We start from the raw sequence: 21240 nt of genomic DNA on the forward strand, positions 1-21240 counted from the left end.
TTGACCTCAAGCTTGACAGCACGACACTCAGCGACGAAGTCCGTGAACATCTGAACATCACATGAAAATCAGCATCACGACCCACAGGGAAAGCAGGGGTAGTGGAACAAATGAAGAGAAAGTAAACGAACCTCGATAGTATCAAGAGGACCACCAGCAGACTCCGGATGGAACTGCACACCCCAGACGCGCTTGCCAGACTCAGGTGTAGACTTGATACCCTCGACGGAAGAGTCGTTGCAATTGATGAAGAAGGGTTCCCAGCCTTGGGGGAAGGGGTCCTGCAACTTTAGTGCGTACTGGTGGTTTTGGCTGAAAATGGACGGAACAATTTCAGTCTTACGAAACTATGCGAGAGCAGGTCTAGAAAGAGATACGAACCTCGTAACGTAGACTCGTCCAGCCTTAATCGACCCCGAATTCGCGAGCGCAAGCACGGGCTGATTGTGCCCCCTATTCCCAAACGTCATCCTGTACGCGTCCATCCCGGCCGCCATTCCAATAATCTGATGTCCCATACAGATACCAAAGATGGGCTTCTTCCACTCGGCGATCGTCTTCCTCAGGATATAAGCCGCATCCCAGCACTGCTGCGGGTCACCGGGTCCATTGGACAGGAAAAGTCCATCGTACTGGTCACGGACGGCGTTGAAGTCAAAGTTCCAAGGGAGGACGGTAACGGCCGCATCCCTACGAACGAGAGAACGGAGAATGTTGGCCTTAGCGCCGAAATCGAGGACGGCGATCTTGACGGATCCGGAAGGGTTGAGCGTGTAGGGCTCCTTCGTCGAAATCTGATCCACAAGGTTCTCCGTGCTAGGATCCCAGTATTCTTCGTCCTTCGGGGCAGGACTAGACACGTCTGCACCAACAGCGAGCCTGCCGAGCGTCGTGCCCTGGTCACGGAGAAGAGTCGTGATAGCACGAGTATCGACGCCGGTGATACCTGGGACGTTGTACCGGCGGCACCAGGAGGAGATGGATTCGACGGCGGTGTAGTGAGAGAATTTTTCGGCGACGTCGGCGACGACGACGCCTGCGCATTGGATGCCAGAAGATTCGAGGAGAACTCCGACGTCACGGGAGTCGAGAGGGGCAGTGTTCTTGGGAACACCATAGTTGCCGATGAGAGGCGTAGTGAAGACAAGGATTTGACCGCGGTAGGAGGGATCAGTCATTGATTCGGTGTCTGTGCAAAATAAAATAAAAATAGATAGGTCAGGCTCACAGATGCGTGTGGAATGACACCGGATTAAAAATATGACGTGGTGGGAAACGTACAAGAGGTGATAGACGTGCTGAACACGGTTTCACCAAAGATGCTTCGCGGAGCACCGAAAGAGCGACCAGTGAAAGACTGGCCAGTCTTAAGATGGAGAACAGCAGGGAGGGCGGCGTTGGGTCCGGCATGGGTAGCGAAACCTCGGTTGAGGCGGGCGATACGGAAAAATGGTCGGGCGAACATGTTGATATGGTTGGTTTAGAGTGTATAATAAAATTTAATAGGCCGAAGAGTGCAAGGGTTATTTAATGGACTGGGAGAGAAAACACAAGGTCGCTGAGGTAGCTGTGGTTCAAGTTGAGTGAGTCATTGCTCGAACGAAAACGAAGAGTAAGAGAACGTACTCGTCGCGAGTGTTTTTGTCGAAAGTCATATACGATGGGTAGACAACCCTAAAGTAATGGAGCTGGCGAGGAACAGGCGAGGTGAGCAGCTGGTGTGGTGCAGGTCAAAGGTTGAGGGTATAAAAGCAAACAAGCAGCGCGCAAATTTTATGGCGGTAAACTGGCACGTGGCTCAAACGTAACGCGCCACGGTCCTGACTCACAACACCCACGGCTCGCCACATTGCACAATTGCCTAACATAATATTCCTTGTCAAGCGGACATGTTCGATGTGAAAGGGTGAGCAAACGAACAGCAGGGTATGTAGCGTGACGCATGCTCATTTGCGCCGGAGATCACGAGAGTACAAGGAAGCAGTTCGAATCATGTAACGGTTACCAAAACACCGCCACGACAATAAATACCCAAACCACCACAGGCGGCCACGCCACAGACCACAAATCGCACAAAAACCTCCCGAACAACCCACTCTGCCTCACACTCTCCTTCATACCACTGCATTTTCTAGCCAAACCACCCACAGAACCCCGTTGAGCCCCTCTTCCTGGACTTGACAGTGGGCTTCCTCTGGGAGAAGGCGACCACCTTCCCTCATCATCTGACCTTCTGTATCCTGTCGGAGATGACCGCTCATAGTCATACTTCGACCCCATCGCAATCCCACCCCTCCCTTTTCCATATCCACCTCTCGCCGGCACATAACTCGTGTCATACTCGCTCAACGCCGTCAGGTAAAAGATCAAGAGCAAAGTGAAGATGAACAACGGCGTATACATCGCCAGATACACATTCAGCTGGTTAGGCAATAAACACGGTCTATCGGCGATACTGATAGGTGCGTCGTACGTTGACAAGGGAGTTCCCGTGGAGGATGAGAAGTCGAGCGGAAGGAGCGATAGGAGGTGAAAGCCCGGCTGGCGAATGCCCATGGCCATGGAAAGCGATTTTACGGTGACTTCCCGGACGCGAGAGGGCGTGGGGTGGTGATTGTCGTGGTGCGAATCGCCCTTGTTCGGGAGATCGTGCATGAACTCGCAGTAATCGTGGTCATCTCCACTGGAGATGACGAATAGGATGAGTTTGGGCGCTATTCCTAGAGGAGGCGTGGAAGGAAGGAAGGAATGGATACATGGAGACTCACCTGAAGACAATGGAAGGCCTGAATGTGTCAAGCAATATGTCCGACATTGCCGGACTCAACTCGTTCTGATATCCCAATCCGTGGCCTTGTGTAATTCTTCCTTTTTCCCTCAGGGGGCCGCACGAAGAATGTTCAGGCCTTGATAGTGGAATGTGCGTGAACAGCACCAGCGGTTGTAGCGGCTTGCCTGCCATCATTGGTACAAACCAAAATTTAGCCAAAATTAAGCAGTTCATTCCTTCTTGGACCTGGAAGTGAGGAGCACATACCAGAAGCTACCGAAGGCCAGAATTTGGCCTCATCCAGCTCTTTCGGCAGGACGTCCCCATCCACCACCTTGACACCTCCTATACTCCTTTCCTTAGCGACAAGACTCATCGAATCGACGAACACGAGCGTGTGGTTCGCGATCGTGTGGTACTGATTAAGGGGTCCGAAGGAAGAAAGGTAGCGCGACTGAGCGTGCTGAGAGGTCAGCACACCGTCACCTAGGCTGTCAAATGACATAATGTTATGAGAACGAAGTCTTTAGGAGGTGTGACTAGGGACGAAGGACTTCGAAGAGGAAGGCTGATGTGATGGGGATGGAAAGTAGCGGCTGGCGTACCCTACGTCGTGGTTTCCGGGGAGGTAGTAAACTGGAGCATTCGGTATAGGATGGAAGATGCTCCGGAAGCGTTGCACGTAAGCCTGATACCTGGATAATTCAACGGTCAGTATGACGAAAAATCAGATATAATGACAAGTTTAGCCCCTGTCCAGCGGCAACCAGCAAAAAAAAAATACGGTCACCCCTGGTCGACAATGAGCATTCCATCTATGGCAAGATGACGCAGACCAGACTGCAAATAGCAATAGTCATGACTCATGCTGCCGGGTCATCGTGTCTTTACCCATACCACAACACATTATTTCTCCCTTCACCGGACTTGAGACAGTTAAGAACTAACTCACTCCTCATCGCTCATTTCCGCCCTCCCATTGTCCGTCATGTCTCCCAAGAAAATTACAACATCCGCCCTCGGTCTCAGATCCCTCGCCACCTTCCAAGCCTTTCTCAAGTTAAAATCCACCAAAAACTGTGTTAAGGACATGAGTAGGGGATTTCGACCCGGATATGAATTGTGGTCGAGTATTTGAGGATCGGCTATTAGGAGGATATGTGTTGGTTGTGTGTTTGGGTGCGTGGCTGCGGAGGATTGGGAGGAGGCATGGGAGGATATGTGGGAGTGGGGCGTTGCGTGGATACCCTGTTCATACGTTTAGGTTAGATGAATATCGACCGGCAATAGTACGGAGAGTGACATTGACGATGAGAGAGCAAGCAGACTCGGACATACGGGGGTAGGCCAGTGACAGTCCGCGACACTAAAATAAAATACGCCGATTTCGCACCAGATTACAATGAAGATCCATGCTAGACGTATTACTGCGAGCCTACGAGGAATTCCAGATGTAAGCAGCCTGAGAATTCGGAGTGGAAGGTTGAGCAACGACATCGGTCTTGGACGGTTTGACGGCGCTGAGAGGTCTACGACTGAGTAGCGGACGCTAGCAAAAGCTATAGAAGGGGGTATCCAGTAACTATGACTGCGGCTGCATATCAATAGCCGCGCTACGAATATAGGGGAACCACGGGTTGCTTTGCTGGTCAGCGTTTGCAGGAAAGAAACATGGAAAGCGGCGTTGACGTTGATGCTTGTCGCCACAGCGCTTGTGGGAGTTTGGAAACCTTGTCTTACGTCAGCGGTGTCCCGTTCTCTGGCGCTCTTCCACGACGTTGAAACGACGGCGACCCGGACCTGTTGATGACCTGTACTGAGACAGAATTGGAGAGCTTGAGTCCGCGGTCTGATTACACACTGTTCTCAAGAAAAACTGGAGGTTCTACCATGTAGTCTCTTCGCGGCACAGTAAGAGACACATGATCAAGTACTTGATGTATTGGGCTGACAGTCCAAAAACCTCTCGGTGAGTGTCAGTTCAATGTGCTCCAGTCCGATTCCGCTGACTGAACAGCTGGGTAACCTTCTATTATGCATTGGCCGCCTCTCGACTCGGAGCTTTCATGCTTCCGAGGATACTTAATGCATACAAGTGCGCTGCACTTTTCTAAGGATAGATCTCGGCTTTTCTTGATATCGGCGTGTTTCTAGACATGCCCTGGAACTTGAGTTGAGCTCATTGACATCACGACTTGCGACATAGTCTACCGCATCACTCAAGTGGGTCCTTACAGAGGGCTTCGTAGAATCTTATCAATGCAAGGCCTTTGGGTGGTATAAATACACCAGCATAATCGCTGTGCTTTCCTTCTCCCCCACAGATACACGTTCACTATGGTGCCAGTCATTAACGGCCGCACCCTTTTCAATGAGATACCCACCGGTAGTCTTTGATCACCCTGTAGCGATTCCTCACTACTGATGTACTCATGAAACATCTTGTCCTTCATATTAGGGTATCCCGTTCCAGGAAAGACCACCATTCACGATACATCCCAGACGATTGACTTGGACAATGTACCGCTGGAAGGCGGCATCCTCGTCAAAACACTTGTTTTGTCGATTGATCCTTATCTTCGAGGACTCATGATAGAGCCTGATCCGAAGAACTACGCGGTGAGCCCAGGCTAGTCCCCCTTCTTACTCAGTTAACGGAGTATGGTGTCACTCGTCTCAGGCGACCTTTCACATAGGAGAGCCGTGAGTACTTTGCAGTGATCACGAAGACACTCGCATCTGCGCTCATTAATAATGCGTGTAGGATCTCCAACTTTGGGGTCGGCGTCGTGCTTAGGTCCGAAGACTCTAGCTTCGAGAAGGGAGATCATGTGTATGGAATACTTAGTGAGTACATAGCTCTGGGTCGTCTGACTGATGGTACTCTGAGCTGTCACCTCGATATAGCTTTTGAAGAATATATCGTCAAGAAGGACCCCACCTCTCTCAGTAAGCTGCAGAACGCAGGTCTTCCATGGGAGCTTCACGTAGGCACGCTCGGGATGCCAGGTACGCGGAGGGATGAACCTAATAATAGAGACTCATACTAACGTTTGAGGAAACTAGGACAAACGGGTACGTTGCAGGCCTTTACTTGAGGTTACATTTTTTGCACGTAAACTCATCATCTTGCAGCGTACTTCGGGTGGAAGGAGTACTCCGCAGCCAAGAAGGTCGTCTGCCTCTGTATCCCTTTTTAACACTTGCTAACAGACCTCGATATATCAGGGAGACACGGTCTTTGTGACTTCTGCAGGTTAGCACCAGCATTTACACAACCCCTTATCACGCTCACAATCCCCCCATGTATACAGCTGGCCCGGTGGGAAGCCTTGTTCTCCAGCTCGCCAAGTTGGACGGTCTCAAAGTGATCGCATCGGCCGGCAGCGAAGATAAAGTTGACTTCGTTCGCAGTCTTGGTGCAGATGTCGCGTTCAATTACAAGACTTCAAGCACGAAGGAAATACTAGAGCGCGAGGGACCTATTGACGTGTAAGTTAACATATCCACAGCAAGGGTCCATCGGACTGAGGTTCGCTGAACTTGATCTAGATACTGGGTCGGTATTAGTCCTAGTGTGTTCTCCATGTCCATCTTCATCTGATTTTCTTGTGGCCCATGCTTCAGGATAACGTTGGCGGCGAGGTTCTTGATTTAGCGCTCGTGAACTCAAGTGTCGGCGCTCGTTTCATCGTAAGTCAACAGGTCGTCTTGGACAAAGGAATACTCTTGCTCATAACTATCTCTCCGGTGTGGCGTAGCAATGCGGCGCGATTGCTATGTACAATGACACCTCATTGCCCGGAATAAAGGTATGGCAGACGAATTTCGACGTCCATCCACGCACGATGACGGATTCATTCATCTTTTCCACATCATAAACTAACTCGCCGCAGAACTACGACTATATCATCAGGAAGCGACTCACCGTGCAAGGGCTCAACGTTGTGGCTCTCGCCCCAAAGTATTCAGAGGAGTTCTATCGCATTTTGACTCCATTGATCAAAGAGGGGAAGATAAAGCATCGGGAAGATGTTTCTAAAGGTCTGGACACTGCAGGGCAAGGCATTGCAGATGTTCAACGAGGGACCAACACCGCGAAGAAGGTTATCTTGGTTGCGGAAGAGTGAATTTGGTCAGGGTTTATAACCAGACGACATGCAATTTCTCAGCGGACTTTGAGTCGCTATAGCCTATTTCTGCGATTCAGTAGTTGTCTCACTCACCCTCCATAACTTTGAGCCTGGGACTTAAACTCGAAGTCATTACTCGGGAACCTACTGGGTGCCACGGGGTCCACAGATAAGTCCGGCATCGGCATTCGGCAAGGCTTTGCGGCCACCGGCTTCCGCTCAAGTTCCGCTGCTTCCCTCCCGCCCCTCCCACCAAGAAGTTATCTCTCTACCATGTCGACCCCGGAGGAATGGACCAAGGTCCACTGTAAATCTAGCTCACAATGGGCTGTTAAAGCCGATGAACCTGCTCGGCCTTTTTGATCTTTTAAGGGTACCGCCGAATGAGTCAGACGTACTTTATTTCGGTTCTGGAGGTGATGATGCTCACAGATGCACATCGACGATGAAACTGGCGACATAGATACCCAGTCAGACTTTATCCGGTTCCGGATCGGTCTTCTCACTGGACTTGCTCCAAAGCTTATTAGCAAGACACTTTGGTTGTTTTGTTCACGCAGTATATAAACCCGCCTACCGACCGTAGCACCCGACCTGCTTGCTTTCCTCAGGCTTTCGCAACTTATCCAACTCAACACACCATGGCACCAGTGACTAACGCCCGCACTCTCTTCAACGAGGTACCTACTGGTACGTGCATATCTAAGTATCTTGTTAAATGAACGTGTAGGTCATCACTCACTGCGCTTGGGCAATATGGAACAAATCGTCGAACAGGTTATCCTGTCCCCGGACGGACTACTGTACACGACACATCGCAGACGATCGACCTGGATAATGTCCCTCTCGAGGGTGGAATCCTTATAAAGACGCTCGTCCTGTCGATCGACCCATACATTCGGGGCAGAATGAGGGCCCCTGAGCCTAAGGCCAAAAGTTACTCAGTGAGTTCTCTTGTGCAGAAACATCGAATTATGTCCTCTTTCTGAAGAATTGAACAGCCACCGTTCGCAATTGGAGAACCGTAAGCTCCTTTGGTCACGCGAACATGTCGTGGGGACACTAATGGCTCGTCGACGTCATCTCGACAGAATCACCAATTATGGAATTGGTGTCGTTCTTAGGTCTGAGAAGTCCGGGTATGCAAAGGGTGATCATGTCTCTGGCATTCTTCGTAAGCAATTCCAGTTGACCATGCTAGGATTTCTGTGTTGATGCATCATATCTTGCTCGACTGCAGCCTTCCAGGAGTATACCGTCCAGAAGGATCCGTCTTCGCTGAAGAAACTTGTAAATGCCGGTCTTCCGTGGGAGGTCTACCTTGGTACCTTGGGGATGCCTGGTATGCACCATCTCTTTGATGAAGCGTCTATGCGCACTTACAAGTAAAACCTATATCGCTAGGTCAAACAGGTGCACATCTACTTCTGATATGGTTTCGAGAAACTTCCACACTCACAGATAGACAGCCTACTATGGATGGAAAGAATTCTCCGCAGCAAAGAGGGTGGGTAGCCCGAAAACTTTATCCTGTATATCCGCTGATTATTGACGACATGGCAGGGAGAGACGGTCTTCGTGACCACCGCAGGTATTATTTCAGCCACCTGAACATTCTCATTCTATGTTAGCACTGAATATCTATTTTTCACATTCGCAGGCGGACCTGTCGGTAGCCTCGTCGTGGAACTGGCCAAACTCGACGGTCTTAAAGTCATTGGCTCTGCCGGAAGCGAAGAGAAAGTCGAGTTCGTTCGCAGTCTCGGTGGCGATGTCGTCTTCAACTATAAGACCACGAGTACAAGGGAGGTGCTCGAGCGTGAGGGTCCAATCGATATGTATGTAACTCTCAATATATCCTCCTCTGTGCTGATCGAGTCTGACCGGGTTGGACAGATACTGGGTTAGTCACTGGAGCGATGTCTATGGCGCAGCAATTAGCTGACATTTTCATATTCGCCAGGACAATGTCGGTGGAGAGATTCTCGACCTGGCGCTTGAGTATGCCAATACCGATGGCCGATTCATCGTGAGTGCTTGCTACTGATTGTGCCCCTTTCCTTCGACTAACGATCCTGCTTCATGTGACATAGCAATGTGGCGCCATCTCCATGTACAACGACCCCTCGTTCCCTGGTATCAGAGTGAGACATTCGCATTTCTTTCCTCGTATATTTCTCTGACCATTGGTGACCTCTTGCTTTCACAATTCAGAACTATACGCAAATCTTCCGGAAGCAGCTCACGATGCACGGTCTGCTCGTGCCCAGACTCGCCCACAAATACGAAGAAGAATTCTACCGCGTCATAGTCCCACTCGTGAAAGAGGGGAAGATCAAGCACAAGGAGGATATCTCTAAGGGGCTGGAGACTGCCAGTCAGGGTATAGCGGACGTTCAGCAGGGGAAGAACAAGGCGAAGAAGGTGATTTTGGTCGCGGAAGAATGAACTCGAGTGGCAGAGAGCCTGGCTTCATGTAGGATGGTAGTATTACCCGTGCCGTGTACGATAGTCAGGTAATGTGTAGGACGTGAATAGTCCGTGACACGCATAGTCATAGCCGCACGAGATTGCAAAGAACCCATGATATCTTCACAGGCAAAATTTACTGTCCAAGTCCGTGCGCTACGATCGTCTTAGCAGCAGTTAACTTTCCAGATGGGTGCATGCTTAAGACTCAGGGTGTTGCATCATGAACGTTGTATGGGGGAAAGGATCTCAGGCAAATGTGGGACACAAATAATATGATAATCTGCTCGATGGCAAGTAGTTGAATACAAGCTCTTAGCTGCAGAGGGCGGTACAAACACAACAATCAAAAAAGGGAGGAGAAGGAAGGAGACGTTATTCAAAGGGTGGTCACCGATAAACCATATCGATCTTCACTCCAACAATTCGCGTTCGCGCACCGTCGGACGAATGCAGAGGGCGCTATCAGGGGGGAACGCAGCCAGTAGCGAATGTAGCCTTAAACTGCCAAAAAAAAACCCCCCGCGGTCAATATAACAGAAAGGAGGACCTATGGGTCTCAGCCGAAGCCAGAATTAAGCGTACAGGGGGAGTGCAGCATCGGCCCGTCGTAACAGGTGTCGCTGGACAATTGCCTGAAGGTAAGGGATGGACGCATCCTATACCGTATAGTGTTCCATTGGGGGGAGGTATCTACAGAGTCTCATATGTGAGTCAATGTAAGGCTATCAAGGCACTCTCAACTTACATGAACATAGCTAGCGCAACACTCAGCTACGCTGGGTGGGGGACAGGTGAATGCATTTACAGAAGTCACCTAGTAGAAAGGATAATTATCAGTATATCATCCAGGCGGAGGACGGCCGACAGAGGGAGACTGACAGAGACCAAGGCGGTCAAAGCAACGACAATATGGGTGTACGAGAAGGCGATCATGTTGTCGATGTTGTGCGATGCTAGAGAGACGAGTGGGTTGTTGTCTGTTGTCAAAAGACGTTTCCGACGTCCTCTTTATACCACTGGGGCGTAACCTCTCCGGCAAAGCGCATGCAGTTAGAACCAACGGAGAAGCAAATGAACGCCCCAATGGTCACTTCACACTCTACCTTACGAGCAGGCGTAGGCTCAAAGTCGAAAAACGGTTTGTATGGGAGGCATGATACTGCATGGACATATCTCGAGGTCCTAGCGAGAGGGCAAATGAATGTAACGGGCGGCCACTGGCAGGTTATAGTAGAATACAGCGAGACCCGTGAACAACGACCCCAGGCGCGATTGTGTACAGTGTCCACAAAGAAGTGGTAAGGTGGCAATCAACTCCAGCTAGCAAGCTCCATAACAAGGCTCTGTATAGAGGCAGAAGCGAAAACATGGTCATTTTTGGCATGCCAGTACACTAGAGAGGCCGGCGATGTCGAAATGGCGAGATGTCTGAAGTACTCAGGCTCAAGGCCAGTGGCAAAGCATACAGTGGACATCGCCAAATAGACCTAGTAATGCCAAAACAATATATGTTTGAGCATTGAGAGTAACTTCAAGTGAGGGATATACATATGTGAAATGCCTGTGGTTGGTTAGACAAATGTTATGCAAACGCCACGTTCAACTTGGTCACCGTCCGTGAAAAAGTCGTGGACGACCCTTCCCTATGGCGCACGCCAGCCTTCCGGAGCTCGGAGCCGGACGTGTCACCGTCATCTGCGTGATGTTCAGGTTGCCCCGCGAGTGTTCATCCCCCAACCCGCCTCCATCAATGCCACAATCATTCAGTACAGCAGGCGCCTTCAAAGAGACATAGGCTTCAACTTTCAACACAGTCATTGCGAGCGTAGTGTCGAAATGTTTCTGCGTACGTTCTCTTGACTTCCTCTTGTAATTTTGCGCATACTACTTATACAGTGAACGACCACGGTCAAACCTGTCTCTGATATTTATGTGGCGCAGCCTTATGCGCGTCCGCGTCCTGACGTGACAGAATTGTCTGATAGATTCTGTAGACCCAGATCGTGCCCAAATTTCCAAGTGGAAAAATTTAGCTTGGGCGCATAGTAAGAGCGAGGTCGGGGGAAGACCTAGGCCTATGGGGAATTATCTTGAAAGCTCCCACATCCCCATTATTAGTCTCTTTCGTTCATAATGGCCTGGATATGTCAGGCGTTGAATGTTTGGGTGACTATGACCATCTGGTCTACTCGAGGAACGCAGATGCCCCCCCATTCCTCTAGATGCGCCATCCCTTCTTTTCATATACGCCCACGCCTCGGGATTATCGGGGCAAAAGCTCGATGAAGATGCGGCCGTTGCAGCCGATGCAGGACGAGCCACAGTGAAACATTGGCCTAAACATGAAAGCAAACAGAAAAGATTCAAACCTCCTATCTAGGCCATTCTTTCATTGAGACCATGAACGATAGTCATCCATCCTGGCCATAGTAGACTGTGCGATGGACATCATTCTTTGTGCCGTCCGTCTCGAGACAGCTTGCTCCGGGACGCCAGGATGTACGTTCCTAGAAACTTATCAACCCACCTCCACCGAGATGTTGCGACTCACACTCATCGCAATGGCAGAGTCACCCATCTCGCTCCCAGAGTGTGGTATGGTGTTACACTTCATCGTCCGCTGAGACACACCTCGAGGGGAGTAACTCACCAAGTAAGACTGATACAGAGTTTTGAGGTGTATAAGCATGCTGCCTCGTTCATCCGCGCTGCGGACCCAGTACGACATTGTGGCTAGGAAAGAGCGTAGCTATAGTTATCACTGGCGCGGGCATCGTTGCTTGAGTCCCGGGAGCGTAGCGTGAAAAATCTACGAACGCGACAACGCAGCATTCCGATGACGGAAGGAGACAAGTTGAAACGGTTGCACAATAAAGGGCTCGTCGCCCAAAACGGACGGAGGATTGCGCCGCGTTTTCGGTGCCTGTATTTTAGACCGGGTGGCGTGTGGCGCTACATCACGACCTTGGTTTTTTTCAAGCATCGACGAACACGGACACCAAATGCAAAATATGGCAGTGCTATTCTTCCTCCCGTACGGTTTCTGTCGACAATTGACATACACTCACTTGAGGTATCTGAATCCTACGTGAACCGCTGCAGTGTCCAGCGGCGCAAGTTCACCTCAGGCCTCAAGCTTCAAGCTTCAAGCTTCAAGGTCAAGGTCAAGGTCACCTCCCCTACCCGGCGCAGTCGCAAACCATCTAAGCATAACTCTCAACCTCTATCAACCTTCCATCGACCCTGCCCATGTCATCGAGATTCGACATCGACGTCATCGAAACTTGCCGCCCTGTTCAAGTTTCAACATCGAACACATAGATACATTGCCCTTGATGGAACGTTGCACATCCTCCATCGAGGCGCCGAGGGGACTTTGCAATGATCATGACGGTGCATGACTCCACACATGTTCATGTACGGTGCGCTATTCTGGTCTGACCACTCACCAGAGCTGAGACTCAGAGCACGGTGACCGCGTTCCTGGTGGTCGGCTCAGTGCTCACACCGATGCCAATGCCCGAACAAAACGCGAAGGAGAGGATGGAGCAAAAATATAGGATTATACGTCTATTGGAGGATTCGACTTGGTTTGATCTCACGTTACGAGCACACGGTCAATAACTTACCCCGACTTCTACGCCATCATGATCCTTCATACATCCCTTCCCTCCCTCACCGCCCCAACCCACCCCAACCCATCCCCTCAACAACTCAAACCGCATCGTAACGCAAACTCAAACCCCAACCCCCCTCCCCTCCCTACTCTCCCTCCACCCCCCATCCAACCTATCCAACAACCCCTGCACGACCCTCACCGCCTCCTTCCTCTCCCTTCTCGCGTCCTCCCATCCGCCCTCGAAGCTTACGGCGTCGAGTTTGAGAAGGGCTTGGAGGAGGAGCTCGCCGAGGCGGGTGTGTTCAAATTCGAGGGTTTGTTTTGTTGGTTGTTGCGAGTTCGACGGATGCGAGGTTGAAGGGGGAGTTGAATGAGATGGTGTTGAGGTGGCGGATGGGTAGGAAGGATCTGAGGTGGGTGTAGCGCCCGGTGCAGGCGCAGCAACATCCTCGTACGTCTCCGTCCCACTCGGTATCGACCCATTCCCATTCCCATTCGCCCGTCCACCCGATACCCCGATATCGCCCAAAAACCTCTCCACGTCCGGTTCGAGCGTCTTCTGCACCTTCGCCAGTTCAGCTCTTATAGTCTCGATGGTGCTCGCTTCCGTACGGGGCGCGGGCGGGAGGGGTCGTTCGTTCTTCTGTGCATTTGAAGAGTTGGAGGAAGCAGAAGTGGAGGAGGGTTCTTGGAGGGGGGTGTGTTCGAGGAGGAGGAGATGCGAGCCGGGTTGGATTTGGTAGGCTGATACTAAGGGGATGAGAGGGCGTTAGTACGTGTGCGGAAGTTAAGAGGGCGGAGGAGAGACAAAGAGGAATAGAAGCGGGGAAAGGATCGGCACGGAACTATCGTGAACGTGGAGAGGCTGAGCGATGGGCAGCGGGACGAGTGTAAGCTTGTAACCTTAAATCAGACGGATCGGGGGATAGATGGATGGATAGAGGAACAAACGGCATCGGAGCTGTGCGATGGATTCAGATAGGATACGCGGTTGGGAGGACGATGACGAGGAGAGCGTCAAGCGATAATAGGTATCGCACAGTCATTTCGGGAGATAGAGATGAGGCGGATGAAAACGTCGTGTTTTTTCGAGCGTGAGGGGGTCAAATGACCATATCGCGCGCGTATCCTTGTGATTTGTGCACGTCCCGAGACAAGGATACACGAGTTTAGTTGGGTTGATCCGCGTAAGTTTAACGGCACGGAGGGATGCGATGGAGGGGATATAGCCTCCTCGTGCTCGCAGCATGCCCGACGCGTCAGTCCTGATTGTTCTCACTGGTGTTACGCGAGAGCGGAGCACGGGGGCAACAAAAGCAGGAGGAAGGACAAAAGGAGACTTACGAGGGGCATTGTCATCTTTCATTACTGCGCCGGAATGGATGAGCTTGAAGGAGGCGGGCGGCAGGTGTGTGTGATCCGCGAGGGATGCGCGCAGAGCACCGAGTTTTGTGTCTGGAGACGGAAAGGGAAACGAGAGCCTATTTTTTTTTCTGGAATGAGAACGGGATATGAGACGAGATAGATATGGAGAGTACGTACCGTTCGCGGCCCCATTTGACGTGTAATTCGCCAGAAGACTGTTTCTTGGGAGAAAAGAAGGAGCGCATGGCTGTAAGAAAGAGGACAAAGGCAAGAACGGCGGATGCGATGAGCGGCGAGGTTGGGTCGAGTGGAAAGAGGTGGTCGAACATGAGCTGCCTCTGCTGTGGCTCATCGTGGAGCGGCGCGGTGGGCGGAGGCAGCGCCGGACCCCGGGGAGCTGCTGCGTACGTAAGGGCACGTGGCGGACGGATGATCTCATCGGCGTCGTCTCCCTCTTCAAAACGCTACATAACGCTGCCGCCAACTCGCCCGTCCCCTCCATCCCCTTCGTCCTCGCCGCCATGTCTGACCCCGCACCACACGACGCACCAGCCCCAGCACCCGCGCGCAGGCCGCCACCTTTCCCCCAGGCCTCCAGGAATCCCCCAGTTCCCCCAGGCCGATCCGTCTCCAGTCTGCTCGCCAACAGAGGCTCCGGCGCGACCCCCATACCCCCATCTCTTCAGGCAAAAATGGCTGCCGTACGATTACTTTCTATTTCAGTTTTTTAATCATTCTAATCGCTTCACAGATGGCCAACCGTGCTTCCAAATCGCCCGCCCAACCCGTAGACCAAGCCACCGCAGCCTTCCAGCGCGCCACCCTCAACGATGGCCCAGCTCACCCCGTCCTCCGCCCACACAACGCTGCATCCGGCCACATGCAAAACGGTGCTCGCCCTCCCCCGCCATCTCTCGCTGCCAAGGCCGGCCCCGGCGGCATGAAGCGCAACAGACCGGGCTTCAAACTCAGTGACATCACTGGCGATCCCAACGGCCCTGGTCCCTCTGGCGGCGCTGCTGGTGCAGGCCTCGGAGCAGGCGCACCCTCACTCGCGGAGGACTCTCCCTCATGGCCCCCTCGACGACCACAGGACAGCTTCGGCACCCCATTTTCTAATTTTGGGAAGATCGTGTACGTTTTCCTTTCATGCCCTTTCGCACTGCTCTTTCGTATTTGTTGTTCATCCTTGGTATGTCGGATGTCGTAATCGCGCAATGCACACAGTGATCCGAGCGGCGCGTTGAATTTCGGAGGCAAAGCTGTCCTACACGCTTCCGGCGTCGACTTTTCGAACGGTTCTTCCTTCGCGATCAATATGACTCAGCTACAACTCGAGGACGAGCTCGGAAGAGGCGCGTACGGGACGGTAAAGAAGGTCCTCCATAAACCGACTAACGTCGCTATGGCCATGAAGGTGAGCCCTCACAAACTTCCGTTCATGCACACCGTGCCTCTCCGCGTTCACCTCGCCCATCTCGCTACATCATGCACACTGTACCCCGTTCCTTACCCCGCATGTGCTCCACTACCCCGCTTCTGGACTGCCAATCGAAATTAATACGTCCCGTATCTCAACCCTTCTTTCCTTGCACCTCATAATCACTATCTTCCCTGTGACGATATAATTTCTGACAACCTCCTCCCACCACGGCCCTTTATGCCCCTATCCCCCTCTTCGCATCGCTTCCCTGTCAACAGGAAATCCGACTAGAGCTCGATGAATCGAAGCTCAATGGCATCATCATGGAGCTCGATATTCTACATCGCGCTATGCACTCCTCCATCGTCGAGTTCTACGGTGCCTTCTTCATCGAGTCGTGCGTTTACTACTGCATGGAGTATATGGACGCCGGCAGTCTCGATAAGCTCTATGGGGCGGGCGTGCCAGAGGATGTGTTGGCGAGGATCGTGAGCAGTATGGTGAAGGGGCTCAAGTTTTTGAAGGACGATCTGCAGATCATCCATCGAGGTGCGTTTTTCCTTTTCGTCGACTTTCAAAATGGTTGAAGGGCTGACGTCGGTGGTAATACGCAGATGTGAAACCGACGAATGTGTTGGTCAATCGGAAAGGACAGATCAAGCTCTGTGATTTCGGTGTATCGGGTCAACTCGAAAAATCACTAGCAAAGACCAACATCGGCTGTCAATCCTACATGGCGGTACGCATCTTCTTCCCTCATTCCCTTCCCCATATCTAATCTCTGCCCCTCCCTATTTCCCCTCCTCCATCTTCCCCAAAATACAAAAAAACAGCCCGAACGAATCAAAGGCGAGTCCCAAAACTCACTCACGACCTACACCGTCTCCTCCGACGTCTGGTCCCTCGGGCTCGCCACGATCGAGATCGCGATCGCGAACTACCCGTACCCGCCCGAGACGTACTCGAACGTGTTCGCGCAGCTGACGGCGATCGTCCATGGCGATCCGCCCGAGTTGCCGGAGGAGAAGTATTCGAGGGTGGCGAGGGAGTGGGTCGCTTGGTGTCTTGTGAAGAGGCCGGAGGGGAGGGCGAGTTATACGGAGTTGATGGTGAGTTTTTTTTTTTCGTTTTCCCCCTCGTTTTGTTTGGCGCTCTTGGGCACTTCTTGGTGTGGCCGGGAGTGGATGGTTGAATGGTGCTAATTACTGTGATTTTGCGTTCCCAGAGCCATCGATGGATGAGAGAAGACGCGGAACGGGAAGTCGATATGCCAGGTTGGGTAGAGACGGCGCTTGCGTGGCGGGTGGCGAATAAAGAGAAGGTGGAGAAGGAGAAGGACCAAAAGGCGAGAGAGGCCGAGTCGGCTTCTTCGTAAAGCGACGGGTTGGAGGGCTCTGGGGGAAAGAGGAAAAGCTATGAATTTTGGCCATCGGGACTGGGGGAAGAGATACGGTCGTTCCGCCCTGGATGGTTGGTGAGGTCTTGATGGCTTGGTTTTGGTGATGTGTTGTGGGAGGCCCATCGTGGTTGGGGGAGGGGAAGGGAATCAATGTGGAGGGGAGGGGAGGTGGGTGTGGTAGGTGTGTAGGGCGTGAACGGAGTGGGGCGCTTGTTTTTTTTTCGCGCTCAGCGTCGCGCTGCGGCCGCCTGCGTCTATGGCCAGTCAAGAAATTCGCGAAGACTTGCCGTGGATGGTCGGTCGTCGATATCGTGGCACGATGACCTCGATTGACTCTCTCGCCTCTTACCTCTGGTTCCACGCGATCATCCCAACTTCAAACACCATTCTGTTTTGCTCATCTTGTCACCCGCTCACCCTGACCCACCCACCTGCCCATATGCAAGTCCCCGCCCTCTGGCTGGTCCGTCTCATCGCATCGTCTCTGCTATACACGCAATCTACATCTTCGCAGGTGATGTCTTTGGGATAGAGAATGGGAATGGCTAGGTAGATGGATGGATGGATGGATGGATGGTGCTTGGGGAGGTGTGGGGTGGAAGCGTGAACGCTCCTCGTTCGTCGAGACACTATATCTGGAGGAAAGTAGGAATAGGACGAGGCCGGCTGCGCGGGACGATACCGTCGGGGTTGACAAACTTGATTATCTGTGATGGATGGCGGATACGGGTTGTCGGTCTTGGATTATCTTTCTTTGGGGATCGGGAAGGGTATGGGAGATGATGGTGGGTGCGGTGGTGTGTGGGCTCTTTGTCGTCGTCGTTCTCGCTGTGCTCGACGGCCTTGATGGCTATCGGGTTTCGGGTTTATCATGATGATGTGGTGTATACGTACGGACGCTACGTTACGACCACTTTTCGATGCGATACTGACTTTCTGGGCGATGGTTTACTCAGTATTGGGGGTTTTATTTACACGTATTGATCATGGACTCGGACGGTTATATATTGTATTCCCTTTTTTACATACATTTTTCATCCACTTGTTTGTGTTTCTTCAATGTGTGTTTGTGTTTCTTCAATGTGTGTGTCTGTGTGTGTTGTTTGTGTGTCTTTGTTCACGTGTTCTTCTCATCCCATCCCATTTCGCCTCATCTCATTCTCATTCTCGTCTCAATCTCATTCTTGTCTCGTCTCATTCTCATTCCCATCCCTTCCCGTCTCATCTCCTCTCATCTCGTCACATCCGTGCAATCTAGTATCTTACCCGCTGCTTCCCTGCTATCGGTCATCTGTCACCTCTCAATCTCTGCTTCGCTTTGCATTGTTTGGAAGTATGTACTGTATCATATGATATTGATATGTTTGACTTTTTTTGTGCGTTCGGGTTTTTTGTGAGGCTGCGATTTGTTCTCAATTCGTTCTGAGGCTGCGGGTTGTTGTAGTACGGTATATACTGTCGTAATGAGTGTGTGTATAGAGGACTGTTCATTCACTTCCATGCTCTGGATTTTTTTTCTCTTTGGGGGAGACTCGGCGTCATTATTTATGGACCCAAACAAACTGGGTCCAGTCGCCCCTTGTACCGTGCGCCACACGCCACACGGAGGCAAAGGGAGTTCGGAGCCGAGAACGCGGCGCGATGGGTCGTCTTTTCTTGGGCTAAGATGTGAGTTTTCGCAAATCCAATTCGACCCCACAGCACGACACCTCCGCTCTGTCTCACCATTTCTCTGCCGCGTCGTCCGCGACCGCGATGAGTCCCCAGGGACGGGGCACACCGACTCGGCACCAGTCACTCGGATGAGTGTGGGACCCTGGTGTCAGTGGAGTGGCGACGCTTTGGCCTACGTTCTAGTACAAAGCGCCGGCACTTCACAAGCGGATCAGCGTGTCTTTCTGGTTGCTCCGGCATCTCGTGTTTCTTCCTTTACTGTACTTTTTCGACCAAAGGTTCGTCACGCGTTCTCCGCGTTGATGAACCGAACAAAATCCTGCGTGACCTCACGCATAACGCAGGGTGAGCACTGGGTGAGCGAGCAGTGACCTCGGCAGGCGCTTGCGCAAAATAATCATTTTCGCAAGCGCCTACGTTGTTTTCTGAACCATTTACGGGTCCCGTCACGCTCACGCACGGTTTCTGAACCGTGACCCGGGCGAAACTGATGGGTGACGTAAATTCTTGATGAACCTTTGGTCGAAAAAGTACAGTATTGTCGACTCCGCGCAGTCATCGGCTCGTGCCAACCTCACTTGGGCACTGACACCGTCTTTGTTCTCGCATAGCTATATAAACCTCGCGCCTCGTCGCCTGTCTCGTTACTTTTTGCTTCGCCTCGCCTCTTGCCATCTCGTCTCGTCTCGTCTCGTCTCAGCTCGCGTCCTCCTCGCTCCGTTTTTGCTATACACTTCGCATCTAAATCTCATTCAAATCTGGATCTTCCTGTTCACAACTCATGTCTGATCTCATCAACGGCAATGAAGAACCCAACGACCGACCCATCTCATTCGACGCCCAGACCACCTCTAGCTTTGAGGCTCTCGTCGACCAGTACCGCCGAAGCGAGATCTCGTTCTCCGACGCCAGCCACGAGCTTTCTCTCCGAATCTTTGTCGCTTGCAACACCATACAACGCCCCGGTGATGCCAAGAATATATTCGGCTCGTACTACGAAGAACTGGAGGCCATTCGGGAAACAAACAACGTTCGCACCCAGCCGGTTCAAGGACAAGGCCAACAGCGACCCGCTCCGCAGCCCGAAGCCTTCTCTGCTGAGCAGGATCAAGCCGAGTCTCGAGGAGCGACTCGGAAACGTCTTCGAGCCAGCGACTTCCTTGATGATGACGATATCGACGGCGACGACCGAGACGTTAGCAAGCGCGCCAGGCGAACTCCAGACGAGTCCAAGTTCGCCTTTACCAAACACAAGATTTCCTACCTCCTCCTCCATCCCTTACTGGTCGAGATCTCTGAGCTCAAGTCTGAGTACAGTGTCGACATCAACTTCGCCTACAACAAACTTCTCCTCTCTCCTAAGCTCCCCCAATTCCCTCGCCAGCTCTGGAAACCGGTTCTCCTTGGGCAGTCCGTCTGCTTTGACCGACTCTACTCGGCGTTGTGTGCTCCCAACGGGGACATCTCGGAATCTAAGCAGCTCGGCGAGTATGAGGTTATCTCCGACGCCCTCAAGATCACTCACAAGGTCACCAGAGCCGAAGAATGGCACAGGGTATTCCACCGGTACTCGAAGGCCGTCGAGTTCGTCTATCCTTGTCGGATCGACGAGCTGCGTGAATACTGCGACTATATCACGACCGTCTTCCAAACTACTGCCTCCGTCTACCACAACCGGGTTATCGGGTACGACAGACAGGTCCGTGAGCGAGTCGGCTCCACGAACGACACCCTCCTCACCGAAATTAGTCGTTTCTCGGACTTGCATCTCTTCTGGCTCTCTTCCCTCGGAGCCGGTTTCGCCTCGCTCGCATCGACCACAGCCGGCTCTTCTAGGAAAGCGACCCGCGTCTCCCACCTTACCGTGCCCGGCTCCGAAGTATGCAAGAGGTTCAATAGAGGCGAAGCCCACGGCGACCGATGCAAGTACGACCATGTTTGCCTCGAGTGCGGTCGCACAGGCCATGGTCGCCATTCCTGCCCCGATCTTAGGACCGGATCAACTGTCCGATATCAATCCTCCGCGTCACCTTCGCAACATGATATGGGACGATCCAAATAATCTTCTCACACCGTCGGCGGACATCACACTAACCCTTGATCCACTCCCCTCTCCTCCTGTTGACGATCCCTCACTCTCTCCTCTCTGGTCCACCATCCGCTCGAACCCCGATCTCTTTGACATCGTTACCCCCATCAAGGTTGACGTCTTCGAAGACCTACTGAAGACGCACCCGAACCGGCCGCTGGTGGATTCGGTGTTGAAGGGTCTTCGGGAAGGTTTTTGGCCGTTGGCCGAAGGCGATCTTAGCGGAACTAGGCCTTTCCCCGAGAAGGTGTCGGAAGGAAAGGAACTGGGCTTTTTGCTCGAACAGGCTCGGAAAG

General features: G+C 52.2%; 7 protein-coding genes across 7 annotated transcripts; 4 read left to right on the forward strand and 3 right to left on the reverse strand.

Moving 5' to 3' along the window:
• Nucleotides 1–74: 74 nt before the first annotated feature.
• Nucleotides 75–1465, reverse strand: STEHIDRAFT_63620 (carbamoyl-phosphate synthase; the record flags this gene model as incomplete). The annotated part of the gene is made up of 3 exons (XM_007307706.1): nt 75–312; nt 382–1189; nt 1282–1465. 3 exons carry the CDS (start codon nt 1463–1465, stop codon nt 75–77), a joined length of 1230 nt encoding a protein of 409 aa, XP_007307768.1.
• Nucleotides 1466–1935: 470 nt separating this feature from the next.
• Nucleotides 1936–4267, reverse strand: STEHIDRAFT_102130 (Metallo-dependent phosphatase; the record flags this gene model as incomplete). The annotated part of the gene is made up of 6 exons (XM_007307891.1): nt 1936–2683; nt 2769–2955; nt 3038–3261; nt 3376–3465; nt 3723–3957; nt 4099–4267. The coding sequence occupies 6 exons, from the start codon at nt 4265–4267 to the stop codon at nt 2002–2004; spliced, it is 1587 nt and encodes a 528-aa protein (XP_007307953.1). The 3' UTR covers nt 1936–2001.
• An 840-nt stretch (nt 4268–5107) lies between these two features.
• Nucleotides 5108–7042, forward strand: STEHIDRAFT_102132 (alcohol dehydrogenase; the record flags this gene model as incomplete). Its single annotated transcript, XM_007307892.1, has 13 exons — nt 5108–5159; nt 5229–5389; nt 5451–5473; nt 5535–5617; nt 5678–5779; nt 5837–5845; nt 5906–5943; nt 5999–6026; nt 6085–6262; nt 6323–6329; nt 6398–6463; nt 6532–6582; nt 6667–7042. The coding sequence occupies 13 exons, from the start codon at nt 5108–5110 to the stop codon at nt 6898–6900; spliced, it is 1032 nt and encodes a 343-aa protein (XP_007307954.1). The 3' UTR covers nt 6901–7042.
• Nucleotides 7043–7519: 477 nt separating this feature from the next.
• Nucleotides 7520–9510, forward strand: STEHIDRAFT_124106 (NAD-P-binding protein). The gene is made up of 12 exons (XM_007307893.1): nt 7520–7593; nt 7681–7847; nt 7905–7927; nt 7995–8077; nt 8144–8252; nt 8368–8410; nt 8467–8494; nt 8564–8741; nt 8800–8806; nt 8867–8932; nt 8997–9047; nt 9118–9510. Exons 1-12 carry the CDS (start codon nt 7545–7547, stop codon nt 9349–9351), a joined length of 1038 nt encoding a protein of 345 aa, XP_007307955.1. The 5' UTR covers nt 7520–7544; the 3' UTR covers nt 9352–9510.
• Nucleotides 9511–12901: 3391 nt separating this feature from the next.
• On the reverse strand, nt 12902–14688 carry STEHIDRAFT_170950 (uncharacterized protein; the record flags this gene model as incomplete). Its single annotated transcript, XM_007307894.1, has 3 exons — nt 12902–13744; nt 14339–14475; nt 14537–14688. The coding sequence occupies 3 exons, from the start codon at nt 14686–14688 to the stop codon at nt 13113–13115; spliced, it is 921 nt and encodes a 306-aa protein (XP_007307956.1). The 3' UTR covers nt 12902–13112.
• A 453-nt stretch (nt 14689–15141) lies between these two features.
• On the forward strand, nt 15142–18566 carry STEHIDRAFT_149164 (kinase-like protein). Its single transcript, XM_007307895.1, has 6 exons — nt 15142–15493; nt 15587–15776; nt 16061–16331; nt 16397–16521; nt 16616–16891; nt 17008–18566. The coding sequence occupies exons 1-6, from the start codon at nt 15240–15242 to the stop codon at nt 17155–17157; spliced, it is 1266 nt and encodes a 421-aa protein (XP_007307957.1). The 5' UTR covers nt 15142–15239; the 3' UTR covers nt 17158–18566.
• A 1460-nt stretch (nt 18567–20026) lies between these two features.
• On the forward strand, nt 20027–20836 carry STEHIDRAFT_32784 (uncharacterized protein; the record flags this gene model as incomplete). The annotated part of the gene is made up of 1 exon (XM_007307682.1): nt 20027–20836. A coding segment is annotated over one exon (810 nt), but the record flags the coding sequence as incomplete, so codon positions are not given.
• Between the last annotated feature and the right edge of the window lie 404 nt (nt 20837–21240).

Source organism: Stereum hirsutum, assembly GCF_000264905.1.
Source record: "Stereum hirsutum FP-91666 SS1 unplaced genomic scaffold STEHIscaffold_14, whole genome shotgun sequence".
Lineage (NCBI taxonomy): Eukaryota > Fungi > Basidiomycota > Agaricomycetes > Russulales > Stereaceae > Stereum > Stereum hirsutum.